Source organism: Microcebus murinus, chromosome 4 (genome assembly GCF_040939455.1).
Source record: "Microcebus murinus isolate Inina chromosome 4, M.murinus_Inina_mat1.0, whole genome shotgun sequence".
Taxonomy (NCBI): domain Eukaryota; kingdom Metazoa; phylum Chordata; class Mammalia; order Primates; family Cheirogaleidae; genus Microcebus; species Microcebus murinus.
The window spans coordinates 30763465-30784149 of NC_134107.1; the positions used below are offsets into that span (position 1 = coordinate 30763465).

The 20685-nt window shown below is 48.9% G+C and overlaps 1 protein-coding gene across 12 annotated transcripts in view; it reads right to left on the reverse strand.

The window, feature by feature from the left end:
• CD44 (CD44 molecule (IN blood group)) overlaps nucleotides 1-20380 on the reverse strand; it is an 80682-nt gene extending 60302 nt beyond the window's left edge. For 2 of the 12 annotated variants that reach the window (XM_076002033.1, XM_076002034.1), the window contains exon 1: nucleotides 20096-20376. In XM_076002033.1, the coding sequence (XP_075858148.1) occupies nucleotides 20096-20162 (67 nt within the window). In that variant the 5' untranslated portion in view covers nucleotides 20163-20376. Of the gene's footprint in view, nucleotides 1-20095 lie in introns of all 12 variants that reach the window. The other 10 variants (XM_076002032.1, XM_076002035.1, XM_012755396.3 and 7 more) reach the window with 10 other exon arrangements.
• Between the last annotated feature and the right edge of the window lie 305 nt (nucleotides 20381-20685).

The window sequence follows — 20685 nt, forward strand, 5'->3', positions numbered from 1 at the left end:
ATGGGTGATAGACAGATGAGAGAGAGAAAGAGACAAGAGAAGGGAACAGGTATCTACCTATAAAGCATCACTCTAGCAAGAACCTGCCTCAAGTGGTACCAACCCATACGAGCAAAACGGGAGACCATGCCTTATCCATCTTCACATCTGCAGCGTCTGACACATAGTATGATGGCCCCATAAATGTTTCTTGGGTTTGGTGGGAAAGGCAGGAGGTTGGAAGTCCCGAGACCTGGAGTTTAGCGCCAGGCTTCTTACTGATAAGCTGTGAGTATTGGAGGAGTCGCTTTGTCTCCCCAGGCCTCATTTTCTTTATCAAACAAGGAAGAAGTTGGCTTTGAAGATTTCTAGGTTCCCAGCCAACCCAGCCCTCTGCCTCTGGAAAGAGAAGTCTGCATTTCTTTCTCACTCATTTTCCAAACCCTCGAGGAACCCGAGTGGCTGCCTCTTGCCTGCAGAGCAGTGGCATACCGCTCTGGTGTCAGAGTGGCTGCCGCGTAATGAATGCGTCAGGCAGAGTGGACTGGCCGGCAAAAGGAAACAATAGACAAAGCAGGAGAGAGTTACCAGCATCCTGCTCTCGTATTACACCCAATAAACGCCTTTCAGCACAAACACTAGAACCTGCTTCATTGAAGCCGGAGGGAAAGAATGGTTTCAATTAAGAGAAAGGCAGCAGTTGCTGATTTCCTAAGGGAGACTCCTCCTAAATTACTACAAACAGTCCCAGTGCTCCCTGCAGGGAATTTGGGCATCTTGGGCCAATCCAAACCATTCTTCAGTCCTGAGATGAACCTCCTGCTGGGCAGCCCCCACCTGAACAATGGGTGTCAGGATACCCCCACTAGCTCCCTGATCTTTGGTGGTCTCTGAGGCTTCATTGCACAGAGACCAAAGTTCTCACCACCTCCTTTCCTGAAGATGCCTCCCCACACTTCTGAATTGTTGCGAGCCCCTTAATTCTCAAGTAGCCAGAAAAATCCAAACTTTTAGGAAAAGGAGATGCTTTGAATTTTCAAAACCTCAGTTCTGGGCATGGAAGAACAGGATTAACCCCCAAAACTGAATGGGAACTTGCAGTGTGGTGCCACAAGAGACAGGGGGCTCGGGATTGAATTCCAGCCCCACCACATGAGAGCTGAGCCATCTCAAGCAAGTCACCTCCCCTCTTTATGAGCCTCAGTTTCCCAGCCTGTAAAGTGGCTCTGATCAAATCCAGCCATTCATTTATTTAGTACGATTTCCTGCATTCCTCAAGGAGCAGTTGATGGGAGTTGGGTAATAAATACCCACTAAAACACCAACGTAGGGTCTGGATCACAACAGATGCTTAGTCAATGCCAATGTTTCCCCTTCTCCCTCAGGAAGATCAAACCCTGGACCACTGGCCTCAGCTGTCCCTGACACCAAGGGGACTCTTCGGTTCTTGTTTACGATGTGTTTGCACCATGAAAAAAATCATGTGCACTTTGATAATCTGCTGTTTCATCCCAAACGGCAGCCCAAAGCTACACTCTCATAAAATTAAAAGATGAGAACCTGACACATATGCAATCACTGCTATTAAAGGGTGCAAAAGCCTTACTCACTTCTGAGGTGTGGCTGGGAGTGGCCAGATCTCCCTTTCTTTACAGAAGAGCAGAACTAAGCAGTGAGAGACTTAAAGGTATTTTTAGAGATTTGAGAATTGATTTTAAAAAAAACAAACCAAACTATTGACAGGTGTGAACTTTATGCACTCAGAAGCCGGCCCCTCGACCCCAATGGAGAAATTCGAAGCTTGGGCTGCCGGGAAGGAAGTGGGCTCTGGGCAACCCCAAAATTCCCAGAGTGAGAAGGAAGCTACTGCATTAAACTGCCCCCAAGGCCCCTTCTGTACTCTACGGCCAGGGAACAGCTGGGTAAAGAAACATTTCCACCGAAAGGAGAAAAACAGCATCTCTTCCTCCAGCCCCACCATCCCTGCCAGGACAGAAGGCAGGAAGAGGCGGATCCTGCTGAGACAAGCAGCGGGGAGATTGACTGTAATTGTGCAAGTAAAGACAGGACCCGGAGTGCCGATCCCCGTTCACTTTCACCAGCGACAGCGAGAACCCAGGTTCCCGGAACATCCGATGCTGCGCCAGTCTGCCCAGCAACAGTGGTGCCAGTAAGCGCCCACGTGGCCTCAGCGCGCTCGTGTGCCCTCCCCGCCTCATTCAATGAGATTTTATTGGCTGATGTTGTGCCCAGAAATGGAATTGAAAATCTTCCAAAGGCAGCTGGAAGCATTCCCAAGTGCAGCAGGAGCAGCCAGGGCTGAAGAGTGGAGGGAGAGGTCCCAGGTCTACACCTCACAATGATCGTAATGATTACGACTGTTGAACGCGTACTCCATGCCAGTCAATCAAGGGCTTCGTGAACGCGACCGCACCAGTCCTCACACGAGCCTTCGCCATAGGATTAGAACTCTGTTAGAGATGAGAACACTGAGGCTCAGGGAAGTTCAGTACATTACTTGAGGCCACAAAACTGGTGAGTAGCAGGACTCGGCCGTGTCTCCACAAGCACCCAGGACACCAGAGTCGAGTCCGAGTCCCCCAGCACAGAGACTCAGCGGTGTGGGCCGGAGTAGACCCTCTGAGTGTAGCCTTCAGGGCAAGACGGGAAACCGGCTCTGGGAGACACTGTTCCCTGCTGGCCTAGCTGAGGAGGGGCCTGTTTCTGAATGTCTCCCAGGGCTCTGGGAAACTCATCATGGAGAAGAAGCCACATGTGTTTTCCAGAGTCTTTAACAATGCAAACATTGCAGAATACAAAAGCGGCTGTTGGCTTTAGCCTTCCAAACAATGTAAAGAAGAGGAAGCTCCGGCAGATAGTAAGGCTCCTCTCCTAGATCATGAGAAACGGGCCTGAAGGAAGCCTGGGATTATCGGATGATGCTGGTTTGAAAGGAGAAAGAGCTGCCCCAAACGTGTCCCAGAGCGAGCCATGGGGAGCCCCTCCCTCTGCCCCCAGCAAGGAGTGGGGTCCCCAAGTCTCCTCCCCAGACCTCGCCCCAGCCGTCCCTTCCCTAGAAAGAAAATGTTCCTCCCTGTCTTTCACGTCCATCCTGAGCAGTCAGATGTTGCATATATTCAGCTGCCCTTGTGCTGCCCTGGCAGGAAACTGCGGAAGAGACTATTTCTTAGGTGATGCCAGCCAAGGAGGGGGTTAGGGAGTTGGGACGGCACAGAGCTATACGGAGGAAGAGGGAGAGAAGAAGTGGCCTGCTCGCTGACCCTCCTTTGCTTTCTAAGCACTTGTCTCTTGCTCCCATAGTAATAGACAGACAGAGAGATAATAGCCAGGCAGATGAGAGGTAGACATAAGTAGATAGAGATAGATAATAGGGAAATAGATAATAGAGAGTGATGGTAGATAGATAGCTAAACAAGGTTTTTTAAAAAGCTGAATTTGGAATTCACAGGCTGAATCCACCAGACTAAGCCACAATCCCACCAAAACCGCCACCTCCCCAGCACTGAAGTGGACACAGGCCTTCAGAAAGGAGAAGAGAATCTCAGTCCTCACCCTACTGATTCAACACTCTTCATCCAGTGCCTCTGTGTGCTGGGCACTGTGCTAGGTACGGGAGGGAACGAATGAGGCAGACAAGGTTGCTGTCCTAATGGAGGTTATGGCCCAAAGGGGAAGACAGCATTAAACAAGTCGACAACACAGCATGATAAACTAAATGCTGTAACAGAAATACAAGGTGCAGCGGGAGCTGAGAGCGCAGTCTACAGGGGAGGACTTTGCTGTCCCCAATGGAACCCTCCCCACCCCTACGAGGAAATGTCACCTCAGCTGAGAAATGAAGGATAGATTAGGAACTAGGCAGCCAGTCGAATGCTCAACTAGGCTTGCTATCTGGAAACTCAGCCTCAAAATAAAGCATAAATCATTTTGGTTTAGTAGAATCCATTTCCTCAGCTCTTTTGTCATTAGATACTTAAAAGACCCGGCCCTCTTCCTGTGTTGAGGTCCATCTTTAAACATGCCTGGATGCAGAATCATAAATCCTTTAACTATATTTCGGTGATAAAAAAAAGGAATGAGAGACAAACAAAATCCTGAAGGCTTCCCCCTGTGACATTAGATTGACAAGCTAGCTGCATGGAGCAGGGGACTGGCCCAGAACACCCTCCTGTTCATCTTTGGGCTTATTAAAAGGTTAAGATGTTGGACCCTTGAGCTTTGGATTCCAAGAAATTATTGGGAAGGACTTATCCTGCCTATGAAAGAGCAATTATTAATATAAAATTCAATAGTTGATTCTAGACTCCTTGAAAGCAAGTAAGGTCTGTTGGGAGCCTATCTAGTGTGGTGACATGGATATCAGCTCTGGGGTAGAAACTAGGGTTGAGATCTGCACTTATTAGCTATTACCTTGACCTTTAATGACCTTGGATAAGTAGTGAAACTTCCTTCTCCTACAGGAGGACAGTAATGCCAACCACGAAGTTAACATGAGGGCTGGATTAGATAATGGAGCTGAAAACACTTCACATACATTGAAACACTCTAGGAGTGGAGTGAAAAGAAAAGCAGGTCAGTGTCCTGCTGTTCCCTTGAGTGTCCTCATCGCACAATTTAGAGGAAGAGATGCTTATCCAAGGTCATAGTAATTCTTTTTTAATGGATCACTACAGAGCAGTGGTCCCATGCCGGGTGCTGCTCTTAAGAGCAAAAATAAGTTGCAAGTAATGAGTTTCTAATAATAAAGTACTCAAGTGTGCAAAAGATTGACTATTTCTTGTAAATTATAACAGATTTAACGCTATTCCCCGACATGATTCTCTTTTGAAAAGATAAAGTTATAGCTATTATGATTGAGTGTAAGCCACGGACCAGCGAAAGCCTCAAACTGTAGTGTGTCCCCCATGTGAACTCTATCCATGAGGTGTGTCTACTCAGAAAAAGGTAAAGGGTGTGGCTCAGGAACATGAGAACTTGGCTTTGCCTTTCTTCTTTAGCCCAGACAGAACCTCAAACCACAACTCCACCAGGTGGATGGATACCCTCTGGGGCCTTCCTCATTGTAATAAACGTGGTTATTAATGCAACAAAATTCTTCTAACTGAATCCCAGTTTTATTCAGAAACCTCAAACTTGTGTTTCAGGGGAGGTGAGACCCTGACTCTCTCTGCTCCAGTGGGTGGATCAGGATTAGCCTAAGTCAAGTACTGTGGTCCAAGTTCTCCTTGCTGGTGATTGGTTAGATGTGAGCATGTGACCTCATTCATCCAATGAGGAGTAAAGAGAAGTGAGTTAAGGGTTTCCAGAAAAGCCATTTCTGTTAATTTAAGAAGACATGTTTGTGAATAAGCATTCTTCCTACTGCTGCTGGATATTTATCTGGTTTTCATAGGATGCCTGGAACTGCAAGAGTCAGTTTAGGGATGGGAGAGGAGCTAAACTGCAGGAAGACACCGAGAGTGGTAGTGTGGAAAGTTGGGAGAAAAAACCTGGATCTTGGTAATATCATTGAGTTCCTGGGATCATCCGACTCCCAGACTTTATGAGGGTCGATTGTTCTGTTACTTACAGAGATATTCATCTATGTACAGACAGGGGCATACCAAAACACATGTGAGCGATAACAGCCACATGCACACAGCACGGTTGGATGCATAGGTGAGTTGTAGCTATGTTCCATCACAGTAGCTGTGTCTCCCTCCCCTTATCTTCCACCCAAGAAAGCCTGTCTGAGTTACAGTGTGTGAGAAGGATGTGATCCCCATCATTGGGGGAATAACCTTGAATCTATTCAAAAGACACAGTTGTTTACATGAACCATTTGGATGAGCTGGTGCCTATACTGGTTTTTAAATATTTTATTATTACATGTGCTTGCACCTGACAGCATCTTAAGTGATGTTTTTGTTTGTACATTCTCACCACATCTGTCTCGCTGTTCTGAAAGAGTCCTCTCTGGTCATCTCTAAGACCTCACCAGCAGCAATGGAGCGAAAGGAGTGAGGCCATTGGAGCCAAATGGTTGAGTATCCGTATCCCCGATTTCTCGCCTATTCCTCCTGCCTGGACCCCAAGAGATGCACCTGCCTGGCTATTGAAATCATCCTGCAAACCACCTCCTACACACATACTAATCAAATTCTGGGCCCAAGCTTCAGCCACAAACCAAGAAACTTTCAATAAAATGGGCAAGATTTGACTCAAGATCTCTAAGTAAATTATGGAATTTTCCCCCCCATGGCTTAAAATAACTTTTACACAATATAACACCTTTTGTTTCTTCAATAGTCCCACTGCCCCCCCCCCAACACATGCTTCTAGAAGCCTGAGTCAGCTTGGAGTGTCCCATGATTCTCTTCCCACCACTGTCTTTACAGGGCAGATGTGATAAACCAGTTGCTTTCAAGAATTTTGAGGAGTAAAAAATTTTTTTCTTGCTCTCTTACTCAGAAGACTCAACAGTGAGACAGTCAGAAGAGAGACTGCTCTAGCGAGCACTGCAGTGGGGAGCTTTGATCACACCCACCAGACTGTCCCCTGGTCCTGAGAGTTGGTGGGGCTCTGAGAAGTCCAACAAGTAGGGTCCCCAAGGAACTGTAGGGATCCTGCAAACACAGTTGCTGCTATGCATCCTACAGGTCTTGGGAGGCTTTCCTTGCTGCTTTAGATCAGATGAGATCTCCCTGTTACATCCTCTCCCAAGATCCTGTGCTTCTCCTTCATAGCACTTACTACGAGTGTAATTAAATAAAGGCACCATTAGTTGCTTACTGTCTGTCTTCCAGATAGTAAGAGAAGAGACTGCCTCTCTTGTTTAAAGTTGCAGCTCCAGCACCTAGCACAGTGCACACATATTGGTGTTCAATCGGTATGTGTTCAGTGAGCAACTGAATCATTTGAAAGCCATTGATCATTGACTCAGCTCACTGAATTGCCAGGTCAGATCAGGTTGCTTCGGACTGTCTGGTTTCCAAATGCTCATTATGTCAAAAAGGATCAAAACAAATGCCAAATGTGGATGTGCAAGATAGTGCATAGGGAACCAGGTCCAACTGTAGCAAAGACTCCAGTGGAGTTTAAACACCTACACCATTTCCCATTGTGCCACTAAAAAAAAAAAAAAAAAAAAAAAAAACAGGACTCTTCTCTTCCTCTCTTTTCACACTCCAGGTCGTCTTGTCCTGGTCAGTCCATTGTCCTCTTGTTTAGTGCCCTCTCTTCTATTGTCTCAAAGGGTGAAATAGAAAGAGAACTAGATGAATCAGAAGACCAGGGTTTCACCACTAAATAGTTGTGTGGCCTTGGGCAAGTCACTTGTAGTGCTTGAGGCTTCCTTTTCTTCTCTTTCCAATACAACAAGTGGGCTACATGATTCCTAACTAACACCTTTCCCATTCTGACACACCTTCATCTTTGGCTTTTCATCACCAGCTGTGATAAATTCCCACTTAGGGTCTTTCTCTTTGTTTCCACTTCTCCCTCTTTGAACCCAGACTCCGATGTTGCTGTGTTGCCCAGCTCACCCGCCACCTTCTAAGCTGCCTCATCAGCCCTGGCAAAGCATCTGGTCATCATCCCATCCCCACTTGGGTTACCCCAGCAAGATCATTGAGAGCCACCTTGGCAGTGCACCCCCGTCCCCCGCCAGCCTGAATGCATTAGCAAGCCTCAGGAAAGGGCACAACCAAGAAGCCTGAGCCAACCCAGGGCCCTCCTAGATAAGAAGGGGATGGGAGCTCCGAGGAGACTGGTGAGCATTCCGAAGAATACAGTTTCAGTGATTGGGGTCAACCAGCAACAGGAGACATAGATAGAGGCGAAAGTTATCCCAGGTAATAATAGGACCTTGTAGTTTTACATCACGTGCTTCTGCCTACCGGCACAAAACACTTTCACACCAGCAGGCAAAGGTGGAGAGGTCTAGGGGAGGCAGAGGGATTATTATCCCCAGGTGGTTCACACAGTATATTGAACCATTAGACAGATAAAGCCAATAGCCCAAGGTCAAACAATTAGGCTTTCACAGGGTGGGAATTAGAGCAGAGTGTCCTAATCTTACCCACGGGCTATTTCTAGTAGACTCTTGATGGAGCCTTTTGTTTATACTTTGGTTCTATCTTATCTTACCTGCCCAGGTAGAGAGCCTACTTTTTCCCCCTGGGGATGAGTGGTGGGAAACTTGAGTGGCCCAGAGGGGGCTGGCCAGCCTGAGTTCAGAATCCAGCCTTCTTGACTCGGATGCTCCGAGCAGGACCCAGTGGGGCCGGTCTGTGGAATGCTGCTGCTGTCTGCATTTGGGAGGCACACAAGAGCTGCCAGTGGCAGCTGAGAACTCAGAGGCTCCAGGGCTGATAAAAGTTGTAATTAACATGCGAGTACAACCCTTTCATCTTCAAAGGCTTTACTTGCATTAGCTAGTTATTCCTCCTATCACCCCCATGGGTGAGGCACCATTTTTGTCTTCTCAGTTTGCAGATGAAGAAGCTGATGTGGAGAAGGGGCCCTTTGCCAGGAGGTCTGGCCCTTGTTCAAACAGAGGAGATTCCTGGCTCCCTGTATCCAACTTCACTTGGGGAAATGGGAAAATATAATGGGGGTGAGTCCTAAGAAAAGGCTCAAGCAACCAACTGTGTCCTCTGAGTACGAGGCTGCTTTTATACTATTCTGGAAGGAGGTAGGGTCTTGGTATGACCAGCTGGCCAGATTCCAAAATGGCTAAACTCCCAGAGAACTCTATATACAACTGTCAGAACCATAAACAAGAAAAGCCTGCTGCTCTGCTAGGGCGATATCCGTGGGATCCACATCATGCCCATGCAGACATCACTAGTAGATCACAGCACTCTCCGTACCAGAGCCAAGGATTGGCTTCTTAGCACAGCACTCCAGGTAGTCTCTGGTGATCGATGGGAAGTGTCTCATAAGCTGAAATCTATTTGCTATTGGTGCTGTAGGCCTTGTTTGGGGTTCACTTAAATTGCCACTCTCCAACCTAGGTAGAGTTGCCAAAGTTCTGTCTAAATATTGGAGCTGGCCTGCTTCTGAACTCTGTCTAGCACTGTTGGAGAGGATGAGTCATGAGAACTTCTGAGTTTCTGGGGCAGAAGAATTGGATCTTCTGCCAGTGGACAGTGCCACTGTTACTTGATCGCCTGGAGTCTGTCCAACCACTGTTCTTAAACATGGACACTCTCATCCAGGCAGGCTGACCCCTCTCCTGACCCCAATTAAGCCATACTTATTTCCCCCACTTTAAACTTGTGCGTTACCTTTTCCTGGGTTTCTCTGCTCTCCCCTCTCTCTGTCCATCTCCTTTTGCACACTCAACTCATCCTCAAATTCCTTGAGGTCTTCCCATATAATCACAGCTCACAGAGACATCTGTGTTTCCTGATCTTCTGACACTCGGTTAGATGCTCTTTTGTATCATTCCTTCACCTGTTTAACTTTTCTTCCACCAAAGCGCAAGCTTTCCAAGGACAGAAACTAAGTCTTCCACTTCCCTCGCTTGTTCCCATGGTGTCAACCACGATACACTTTAAGGAACTGAATTGGTCAGTTTGTCACCGATTTGTAACTGGGGAAACAGAGGCACCGAGTAAGGGAAAGACCTTGCCCACTGTCACCCTGTGACTAAGACAGAGAAATGCCAAACCTCTGCTGGCCACAAGTGGGTTCTCACTTCTAGAATCTTATGTCTGTATGATTAGCTGGAGATACAGATGGCTGAACCATGTTCAGCAACAACCGCGGGCATCACCGCCTATGACACGAGGCCTGAACCCACCTGGGATTCTGTTTCAATTAGTGGTCAGTGGATTCCAGATGGGTATGCAATGGGCACAACCAGAACGGGCTGTGATCTGACTGAGGACTCTCAATGACTGATAGAAGGCCAGAAACCAGACAGGGGGTTTAGCCTTTGACCCACTTTGACGAACTTCTAAGTAATGCAATCTTCATGACTTCCTTTTTTTTTTTTTTTTTCTTTTCCCCTGAGCAAGAGTTTCTCTGTCTTATGAAGAAAAAACAAATCTTAGTAAGGGTCTGTAAAGCTCTCAGCAGAAGCAGCAGCTCACCATCTCACAGGTCTGCCTAGCTCAGTGCCTTGATTGGGTTTTATGTACATAAACTATATATATATATTTTTTCTTTTTTTGTTTTGTTCTCAGATTTCCAGGCCACCCTAGATGCACAGGATACTAGAACTCATCCTCTAAGTACTCTTTTGGCTGAATGCTGTGTTTCATTTTGCACCAACATGTTGCAGGGGTCCGTTGAAGAAAGCTGAGACATCCCAAGTGCTCATGAAGCTTTGAGAGTGAAGGGTACAATCTTTTCCCTTCTTCAAAGGTTGGCTTTTCTGGCCATTTAAAGAAATGTTTTTTTAAAGTACAGGGTGAAGTAAAGAGTATTGCATTCAGATCCTGCAGGTAATCCCAGGACTGGCTTCCTGTAGTTTTAGCTTTGTGACGAGGACATGTTGCTAACTTTTCTGGCCAAAGTGTCTTCATCTTCCCACCCTACACATGCTGAGAGGATTCGGTGGAGTACTATGAGCAAAACATTTTGTCCCTAGGAGTTGCTTCTGCCCATTGGAGTTTACAGTGTAATTGGGTCCATATGGTTGTTTCTGGCATGGATTAATAACTCACTTCTGACATTTAACGCAAACCAGGGATCGAATTTTTTGACACTGCATTATAGTAGTTTTATGTTATTCTTTCCATTAGTTTTTATGAGCCTTAGGTGTTAGTAGGCCCATAGAGTGGTAGATTTATAGAACACAAGGTCTGGAAAGGACTTTTACAGACCAACCAGAATCCCACCCTCTCATTTTATGCATGGAAAAATGGAGGCAAACAGGGGTGAAATGATTTGCTCAGCAGCATGTAGTCAATCAGTAATAGAAAGAAACTATAATATAATGTAAATTTCTATTCTTGGGACACCTTCTATGTGCCAGACATTCTGCTTTAGATATTATGTGCTAAATATATTGTTCTAGGCACTTTACACGTGCAATTGCCCGAGCTCACACGCTGCTCTTAGGAGGCCAGGGAAGCAACCAAGCAGAAGTCTGTCCTGTTTGATTGCTCTTCCACCTTCCACATGGCTCTCCTCCAAAGCCAAACCTCCTCGTTCCCATCACACCTCACCACACATCTGATTACATGGAGGTGATCTTTTGTCTGGAAGGTTTTTTAACTATTGACTGAAAGAAACAACTCCCCTTCCATTCTTTTAAAATAGTGACCAAAAAGCCAACATCTTTTCTCTAGTATTTTTGAGAACTTGATTTTGAGATTTGGGTTTTTTTTTTATATATAGATACAGGAGGGAAGATTTGGAAGTAAGCGCTGAGGCAAAGAGGCTGCCAGACCTATAGGAAATCAAGATCCCTGTTCTACTTGACAAAATGTCATGAGTGCTAAACCTTCCCTGCTTGGCCTGACATTTCAAACCTCAAGAAAGATCCACACAAACTGGAGAGGGTGCAGAGAGAAGAAATTGCGAAGAAGTTTGAGGATCACTACAAGAGTCAATAGAGGCAGCAAAAAAAAAAAAAAAAAAGATTTTGTATGGACTAGAAAGAAAAAAATGATGAAAAAGAATTAGCACCTATAAAAATCGTAAAAAGTAAATGGTGGAGATGGCTTTGCTAGCCAAGTCTAGAAATGTTATCCATTCAGTAAGCCAGTCAGTTATCCAAATATTTATTGAGCAACTACTATAACTGGGAAACTGTGATGAGAGATGGGACCATCATGAATACAATAGTGTACATAGGTGTGGACTTTTCCCTAAGGAGCTAATAATATGCTCATTGGTGAAAGAGAACAGATAGCCGTTACAGCTCACAGGCATCCCTTGAACTTCCTCTTTATAAATGGACGTGTGTTTATGGAGTATTTATGAATGATCAAGGGCAACAGCTAGTAAGCAATAAAAGGAAGTTAAAGTCACTTAGGAGAGACTACAGGGATATACCTGACCTCTAAGGCCAATACGGTGAAGACAACTAGTCCCAGCACACAGGATCCACTGCAAAGACCAACTTCTGGGCAGGAAATTTCTTCCCCAAACTTTACGCCCCTCTGCATGAACCAGTACCCTTGTGGGTTACCTGAACCCCTCGTCTTCTCCTTGCTGGCAGGTGAGGGCCCTGCAACTCACTGATGGCTGGGGGGCCTGACTCAGGGACATCAGCTGGTGTCCTGCAGGCTGCAAGATGGGGCTTAGCTCCATTGTATTCTGCTTTGGGGACTGGAACACTCAGCAATAGCAACATTTGTGACTGGCATATAATAGATACTCATTTAATGCGTTTAGAAGGTATAAAGACTGTGATCTGTGACCTGGGCAGAAACACCCTTCTAGGCAAGAGACCAGGCACGGGCTGCATGGCATTGTTCATGTCTTCCTGGCATCTTCATGTGCATAATGGTGAGCACTTGTGTAGAGGCTTTGCTGTCACCACACTTCTGCCTTGGAGAAGTAGGAGAAGATGCTGCCTAGTTCCATGATTGGTGCATGGGACCTTCTAGAAGGCACCGCTTAAATGCAAAGAGACGCAGTGAAATTGAAACACGTGAGGAATCTGGGATGAGTCCCTGTCCCAGGCCAAAGGCCCAGGTCTCCTCCTGTAGACTGAGTCAGATGTCCTCTGGGGGCTTTGGCTCCTCACTTCGTAGGTGGCTTGTTTCTCAGCCGGGGCCACCCAGAGGAAACCCTCTTACTCCCTGCTGGGCCAAACACAAGCCTGGTCATCTGGTTTAGGCTAGGGCCGAGAGAAGGGCTACAGTGCACTTCTAGTTTTGTCAAATTCCTTGTGCCCTGGATGTATGTAGCCCGACTGCTGACAGCCTCCTCTCTCAGTTTCCCTCCCTCACTCATCAATTCTAGCTCGTAGAAAGAAGGCCCTGGAACCAAGGACCCTTGAGCAGAGTGCAAGCATTTCGCTGCTATTCAATTGGCTCATTTCCCAGTCGAAGTCCTAGATGATGGAGAGACACCAACCAGCAACCCTCACTTTCATCCAGGTGACAAATAATGACGTGGGGATGAACAAACAACTCCAGCCACCGTCCCTTTCATCCCTACGCCTCCCCTTCCCCAACTTCCTATCACACAGAAGACAGCAGAGCTATTCAGGGCTTGGAATGAATGAGCTGCTCAGAATATGAATTGGAGGGAGTTTCCACCACAACCTTCTCCTTCATTTTTGCAATTCCAGCCCCCTCGTCTGACATCATATTTTAAAAAGGAAGAAGGCGAAACCAGCTCTGGGGACGTTATGATCCCACACACAACCGGATTCTGAAATGGAGTCTTTAAAAACAACCAGAGTACTACCAGGTATAACCATGCTGGTTTCTGGGGTGCCCTGACATCTTAACATACCACGAGAAGCACTGGCATGCAGTGACTAAGAACATGACTGTATCCAGACCTTCTGAATCCCAGCCCCATCACTTACCAGCTGTGTGGCCTTAGGCAAGTAACTTAAATTCTCTGTGCCTCTGTTTCCTCACATGTAAAAGGGGGATAATGATAGCACTGCCTTCTCAAGGTTGGTGTTTACATTAAACAAGCTAGTATATAGGGAATGATTAGAAAGGTGGTGGCACATACCACTATATAAGTGTGCACTATTATTACTATAGTGGTGATGGTTTCTCAGAACATACAACTAGCTGCAAACAACAAGCACAAAAGGCACAGGAGCTTGCAAAAAAGTAAAAAAAATATGAACTTTTTCAGGCACTGCCAAAGGAGACTTGCAATGACGCTCTCTCCAACGCTCAAAATTGCTCTTGTCTATGTAATCTTTCTCCCCCACTGGAGTTTTGCAATTAACCTTTACTCTCAAAAGCTGAAGACTTAAGGAAGGGTTTTGGGACCTGAGTTTTGCAAATCACCTCCTTGGTGACTCAGCCCCTCCCCACCCACCTGGGATCTGTCTGCCCACACTTGCACTTAGGAAGGACACTTGCCTCTGGAGGACACACCCAGACACCCAGTGCACCCCAAACTTGGAGAGATCTGGCTCTGCGAGTTACTGCTTTTCCACTGCCACTCCCTCCCCCCAAAAACCCAAAAAACATCCATCCCCTCGTTCTGTTTGTCTCCTTGTCTCTCGGGGCTTGCTGGGCATACGATCCTTGGGAAGGCAAGACCTGACCCAGTTATGGCCAATTTCACACGTGGAGGGATCCTCGGAGAGGAGACACCGTTTGCCGTCCCCAGCGTGGGTCCCGTCAGCGGGCAGGCCTCCCTGCAGACTGGGCCCTGGAGGAGCCGCAGTAGCACCAGGCCAGATAGCAGTTTGATAATTACCCAAAGAGACCTGCCAACAAGGCAAAGGTCTCCTGTGAAATGCTCCTACTTCTCCCTCAGCTGCCACCACCTTCCAGACGCAGGCCCCGGGGGCTGGAAGGGTGTGGGCCCCTCACTCAATAATTCCAAACTCATAGCAGCATCTCCGAAATAACCAGAACTCCAAGCTGGCTGCTGCTAGGGAGTATTTTATTCTAAGGCTTAAATTTGGGGTTGGTGTCATCATCCTGCTCATTCCCACTCCCTTCTCAGCGCAACTATCTAGTAACCCTGTCCTTAGACAGCCGTCCCCAACTGTCACAGCAAAAAGCCACCAAAACCACAAATGGGTGGGTGAGTTCCCTATTTGGGCTGCCCAAGCATGAGCCCTGTGGTGGGCAGTTGGCAAGCCCAGGGCCCTCCTCGGGCCTGCCCTGAGCAACACATTTGTCACCACTGTTACCACGTACACACAAACATATTTGCTCTACTGACCAGTGTGCTTCCATATATATTTCTAAATTCTAGACATTCATTTCAGTTCAACAAACAGTTACTGGTCACAACTGTGGACAAGCATCAGGATCTGGGAATGGGAAAATGAATGAGATACAATCCTCAACATCAGGGAGCTCCCCGAGAGAGAAGGGGCTCCCCCTTCTCTTGCTTCAGAAGACAGGCAAGAGAAGCTATGTCGGGCTTTGCCCTGTTGTTGCTGTTTTCCCCTTTGAGAGCTGCGAAAATCTTTAGTGCTGCATGGTACCACCAGCTCCACCACGCCCACGTGTGGGTTCAGGTGCATATATACTGCCAGGCACACCTGCCTGCGTGTGTGTCCACATCCAGCAAACAGGAACCGAACAACTTGGCCTTTCCTTGTACTTCACACACTCGGGTGATCAAGAAATGGACAGCAGAGGAGTATTCGATATTTCTCTCCAAAGTGCACACTTTCTGAACCAAATATCCATTTAATTCACACCAGAATCATTAAGAAGTTAGAAAGATGTGGATTTCTTTGTGTAGAAAGCCTTACAAAGTGTTTGTCTTCTGATCACATGAAACCATGCATCTATTTTAAAAAAAATATATATATATATATACACACACATTTAGTCAAAATAGACACTATGTGCCAATTGGCCAATTGGTAGAGTATTTGCATATTCAAGACCCTGACTGTCCTGGAGAATGTGGAACACCCCAGCACTGTATCCACGCCAAGCCGGACCCCTGAACCATGGACTTTAGAAAGCACCCCTTCCGGTACTCAGTTGGGCTGGCTTTTCAAACCCTGCTGGGCAGCTTTGGGGGAGTACACCTTATTTAAAAAAAATTTCAACCTGCTAAGTGGAGGTAGAGGGAGGCAGAAGGTAGAAGGCACCAGCTTACCCTGGTAATTCTAAAGAAAACTGTGTCTTTCCCATTCAAGCAGGGACACAAAGGAAATTGAGTCATCAGCTTCATGCTGTGCAAACCCCTAGATTTTCTCTCCGAGGCAGAAAACATCCCCTTTGAAAACTGCGCTGTGCCTGGCAGCATCTGCCACCTGCTTCGGCTCAGTCTTTCACAAGAACCACTTCCCGTCCAGGCCCTGGGTGGAGTCGGCGAAGACAGAGGTGCTGGGGAAATACAGTTGCAGCCATGTCCTGTTCCCAGCCCCAGCCCCAGCCCCAGCCAGGGGGCACTGCTGGGGAGGCCCAACTTACCTCCCACCACCTCCTGTCCATCAGGGGACCCCAGTCTGGAAGGCTGTGACACCGCAGGCTGATCTGAAACCTCACTTGGGTGGCCTCGTGTCCCCCAGAGCTGCACACTGGGTTTCAGCTCAAGACCCTTGACTTTTGTAGCAAACCATACCAGCCCCCTGCCTGGGTCCTCAAGACTTTCTCCCACGGGGGGGGGGGGGGGGGGGGGACACAGAACCCGAGAAGGAGCATGTGACGAGGGGCTTGCTGGGTCAACGCATCTGAAACTCTGGCAGGGGTCAGCGTGAGAACCTCTGGAGGCCTCTTTCCTAATTTTCAGGCGGAGGGCATTGCCCTAACTTGTCTCTTAGACAAGGAACAGCCTCTCCCTTTTCTCCAAGCCTGCAAATGACAGCATGTCTACTAGGGCAGCTGGACTCTGATAAGGGAATTGACTTATTTTAATAACAAATAATTTGGTTGACATCTCTGACAGCTGTGGCCAAGCTTGGGAAGAGACAGGCCAGAGAAGGGCAGGGCGCCAAGAGTCCACAGCCTGCCAGGGGTGGAGAGAGAAGCCGCTCACGCGAGGCTTCACCTATACTGGCCACAGGGGACAGGGAGGATGGGGGAACCACGCACAATTTCCGAAGTCCTCCAGAGGCAACGTAATAAATATGCGGAGCGCAGACAGTGGAGTCTAATGTAGCAGGATGTCAGACAACGGGGAAATCCCAGCTCCAGTACCCAGTCCTTGGGCAAGTGATGCCACCTCCCAGGGCTGCTGTCCGGCTTATGTAAGATGACCTGTGCTAACCCCTGGCTTTATGTTTCGCATAGTTGCTGCTCACTACGTGTTATTTCCTAGGGACGCAGGACCGATGGTACAGTAGCAGTGTCAGGCTTTTAAAATGTGGGTGCTCCTAACCTTCTGGTGATGTTCCAGGCAGGGCTAGAAGCCTCGGGACAACACAGAGAATCTTTCTCAAGCATCCACTTTGCTTTATGGCAAGACATATATATATCATTATTCTTATATTAAACTCAAACCGAGTATACTGTGGAGTACAATACAAAAGTGTAATGAGTGTGTAAGACAGTATTTAAGGTGTGGGCAAATGCCATTACCCCGGGCGACACACCCTCCCCGCCCATGCAGGGGGTGGGGGTGGGGCTCTCACAGTCCTGGATGATAGGGGTCTATCGGGGACGAATTGTAAGAAAAGTGTCCTGCCCTAGTACCCTAACAGTCTCAGAAAGGTGTCACTAGTTCTCCTTTTTCAGGGTGTGTTTCCTTCTTGGGGAAAAGAAGGGATTTTTCTAGAAGACCCTTAGAGTCCTGGTCTCTGAGTCTATGACAATGAGTCAGGAAATACTTCCTGAATGAATGGAAGGAGATCTGTCATAAACTAAGAATTTCATGCTGTCCAGCATCTCTTCCTGTGTGGGGGCAATTTGGAAGAAAACGGAACTTTTTCCTACTGGCTGCCAGTCTCCACCACACGGACCTGTCACCATGCCTTTGCAGGAAGTAGATGTCCCATGTGCGAAAGGGGAATGACTGAATTCCTTGATGCTAACCTCAGCCGGGATGGGGCTTTGCTTCCTGGCCTCTTCACATGGGAAAACACAGCCCAAACTCGAACTCCCTGCAAGGGGAGGAGTCTCTAATGTTCAGTGGGACCAGAAAGCTGGGTGCCACCCCCAGGGCCCAGGGCTCTCAGGTGCTCCCCTGTTTCTCAACACTAGGGGGCAAGTCCCTAGTGATGGATGATCTATGGCCCGCGAAGACAAGATGTGTGCACCGAGGACTCATCCCCTCTTCCCTCTCTACCTAGGGCCACTTTCTTCCTCTCTCACAGGACACCTAATTCAAGACACCTGTTCTCCAACTCAGTTCCTGGGTCCAGTGTAACTACAACTGAGCGTTTCTCTACTTTTTGCTTTCCTATACAAAGATTGGGCCCTTCCTTCCTCCCCAGAACCTTGCTCCTTTCTAAAGTTTCCTCAGGGTCATCCAGAGCCCACCACTCCCCAGAATGAGGTAACGACAGTTCCTTTCTTTCCCCACTCCTCTTTCTTCTCCCACCCTCACACCCGCCACCTGCCCAGCCCTAAGCCCAAGTCATGTCTCCTTTCCAAGTCTCGGTTCCTTCCAAACAACTTTACAAGCACATGAAAGCCGGGTCCCAGGCAGTTACTGCTATCGGCACTTCGTTATGCTGCTTCTAAATGGTTCTGCCCAAAGGGGCCGTGGACACTCGGGGTCAGAGTCAGGCAGGGGTGAGCCTGCTGGTCTCTGGGAAACCCTCAAGGGTTAGGACAGCACCAAATATTTGGGGGTGGGGCCCTGTAGAAGAATCAGGGAGGCAGGCTGGAGAGAGTCGGAATTTTCAAAGACAAAGCAGAAGTCCGCACTGGTAGGTAACATCCAAATAAACTTCCCTAGAGGCCATAGGGAAACCACCATGCATCTCTTCCTAAAGGCCAGGCTCGGAGCTCTCTCTGCTCTCGAGTCACCCTTTTTTTCCCCATCCTGAATGTTTCCGTCTTTCAAGAGCCTGTTTGAACCCCACTTCCCTTCGGAAGGCTCGCCTGAGGTCCACCAGCACCCCACCTTCCCCCAAATCCTTTCTGAGTTTGCCCATCCCGTACATCTAACAGATTCTCACTAAGCCTGGACTTTGCAGCTCAGTGGACCTGGGTCCACACCCAGCATACTCCTGGCATTGTGAACACTGGCAAGTCACTTAACCTCTCTGAGCCTCAGTTTCCCTCCTGTAAAACAGATCTAACAACAGGACACTTCTCACTGGGCCATTCTGAAAGTAAAATGAGACGCCACATGTAAAGGATTTAGCATAGTGCTTGGCACAGTGAAAGTATCAGTAAATGGTAGCTGGTGCTGTTACTGCTGCAACTATCATTATTCCTTCTGCTCCAGGAATCTAAATCCTAGATGCCCAGATCCCCACCTAGCCTCAGTAGCCATGTGGGACTGTGTGTGTTGTTTTCTTGGTACCCCTCAAAGCTGAGTTTAATAAATACTTGCTGAGTAGAATTAACTGTAGGCTGAGCTGCCTTAATGACCCAGCTGGCACGTCTTAAAAGAAAAATTAATTTTGCTAGCGATAAGCCAATCAGCCATGTAATTATCTGTACACACAGAAACAAAGAAAGGGAACGGCCAGGGTTGAGCCATGCTAGAACACCTCACCGGCGGCCCCTCCCCTCCACAGCCATGGAAAGGCGCCCACCAGGTTTGGATGTGATATTGGAGGCCCAGCTCCAGGGACCCTGATGTTACCCTGGTGTGAGATCCCCCTCCCAGCTCTGAGGCTGCCAGGCAGGGAACATGAGCCACCGTACTGTTTGGATTTCCCCAAACTGATTGGCAGAAACAGGAGGTTGCAAGGACTGAGCAGCTGGCCCGGTCTTGCCCTCCTGTTCGTACTCCCCGCCCCAGGCTAAAACCTCATGGAGACCCAGCGCAGAGCTGATTCAAGTTCCCACAGGCAAAGGTGGTCAGTGACAGGCAGTAGACTGTAAGCTTTGGAACCCAGGCTCGGTGGGGAGCCGCAAGGATCCAGGACCACTTTCTGGAAAGCGCACTGCCACTCGCTCTCACACATGCAACTGGGAGCCCCTCTGTGGCCACCTTGCCCCGTTCCAGCCCCGGCTCCAGCCTCGGTCCCTGCCCCGCCCAGCCCTGCCCTGCCGGCCACAGCCCCTTGGGCACGGGAGCCTGTTAGTCCAGGCGCCGAGTGCGCGCGTCCAGTACAGTTACTTTCTGCCATGTGCTCCCGCTCCAGCCACCTCACCCAAAACTGCGCGCGGCAGCCTGCCCGCCAAACTTTCTCCTTTCTCTTTTCCTTTCAACGACACAGTGCTTCCCACCGACAGACGCTCCAACGGCTTAGCGCAAATCGCTAACTGCTTTCCTGAACGCAACACCCGTCGCTCGTCGCCCACTTGACTTCAGTCCCCCAGGGCCAGAGCCGGCTTAGCCTGCGGGGCTGCGGCGGCGCCCGGCTGGGCACCCCTGGCGCCCGCTCCCTCCCGCTGGCCCGGCGGCGGCGGGCACTCACCGATCTGCGCCAGGCTCAGCTGCACGAGGCAGAGTCCCCAGGCTGCGCGCCACCAAAACGTGTCCATGGCGTCGGGGCGAACCGAGAGAGCAAGCGAGTGCCGTGCAGGGTCCCGGGGCGGGAGCCGGCGCACCGAACCTGTCGGAGGCTGGGGTCCGCTGGGCAATGAGGCCGCCTCGGAAGTTGGCTGCAGTTTTTATTCGAGGGTTGAAAGAGTGACCTAAGACGGAGGGAGGGAGCGAGCTCAGGACACACCCAAGCGAGGGGGCTGTGACTAAGCAGCCAGCAGAGGTTTAAAGACGTACCAGCCCTCCTTCGCGCTGCCCTCCGCCCCCGCCCGCCTCCCTACCCCGACCGGGAACCCCGCAGCCCGGGCGGGCGCCGGGAGGGCGGTGGGGACCCCGTCTCCGAGCGCCCACCGGCCGCGCGCCCCGGGACGCGCCCGCAGCTGGGAGGGCGGCCTCTGCACGGAGGATGACAGCGTCCTAAAACCTCGCCCCTTGTATTCAGCCTCCGGCCTCTCCCTTCCCGCTAAATTCATCTTTGAATCCGGCTGGAGAATGATTCTCTGGGTTTCCCAGGCAGCTGGA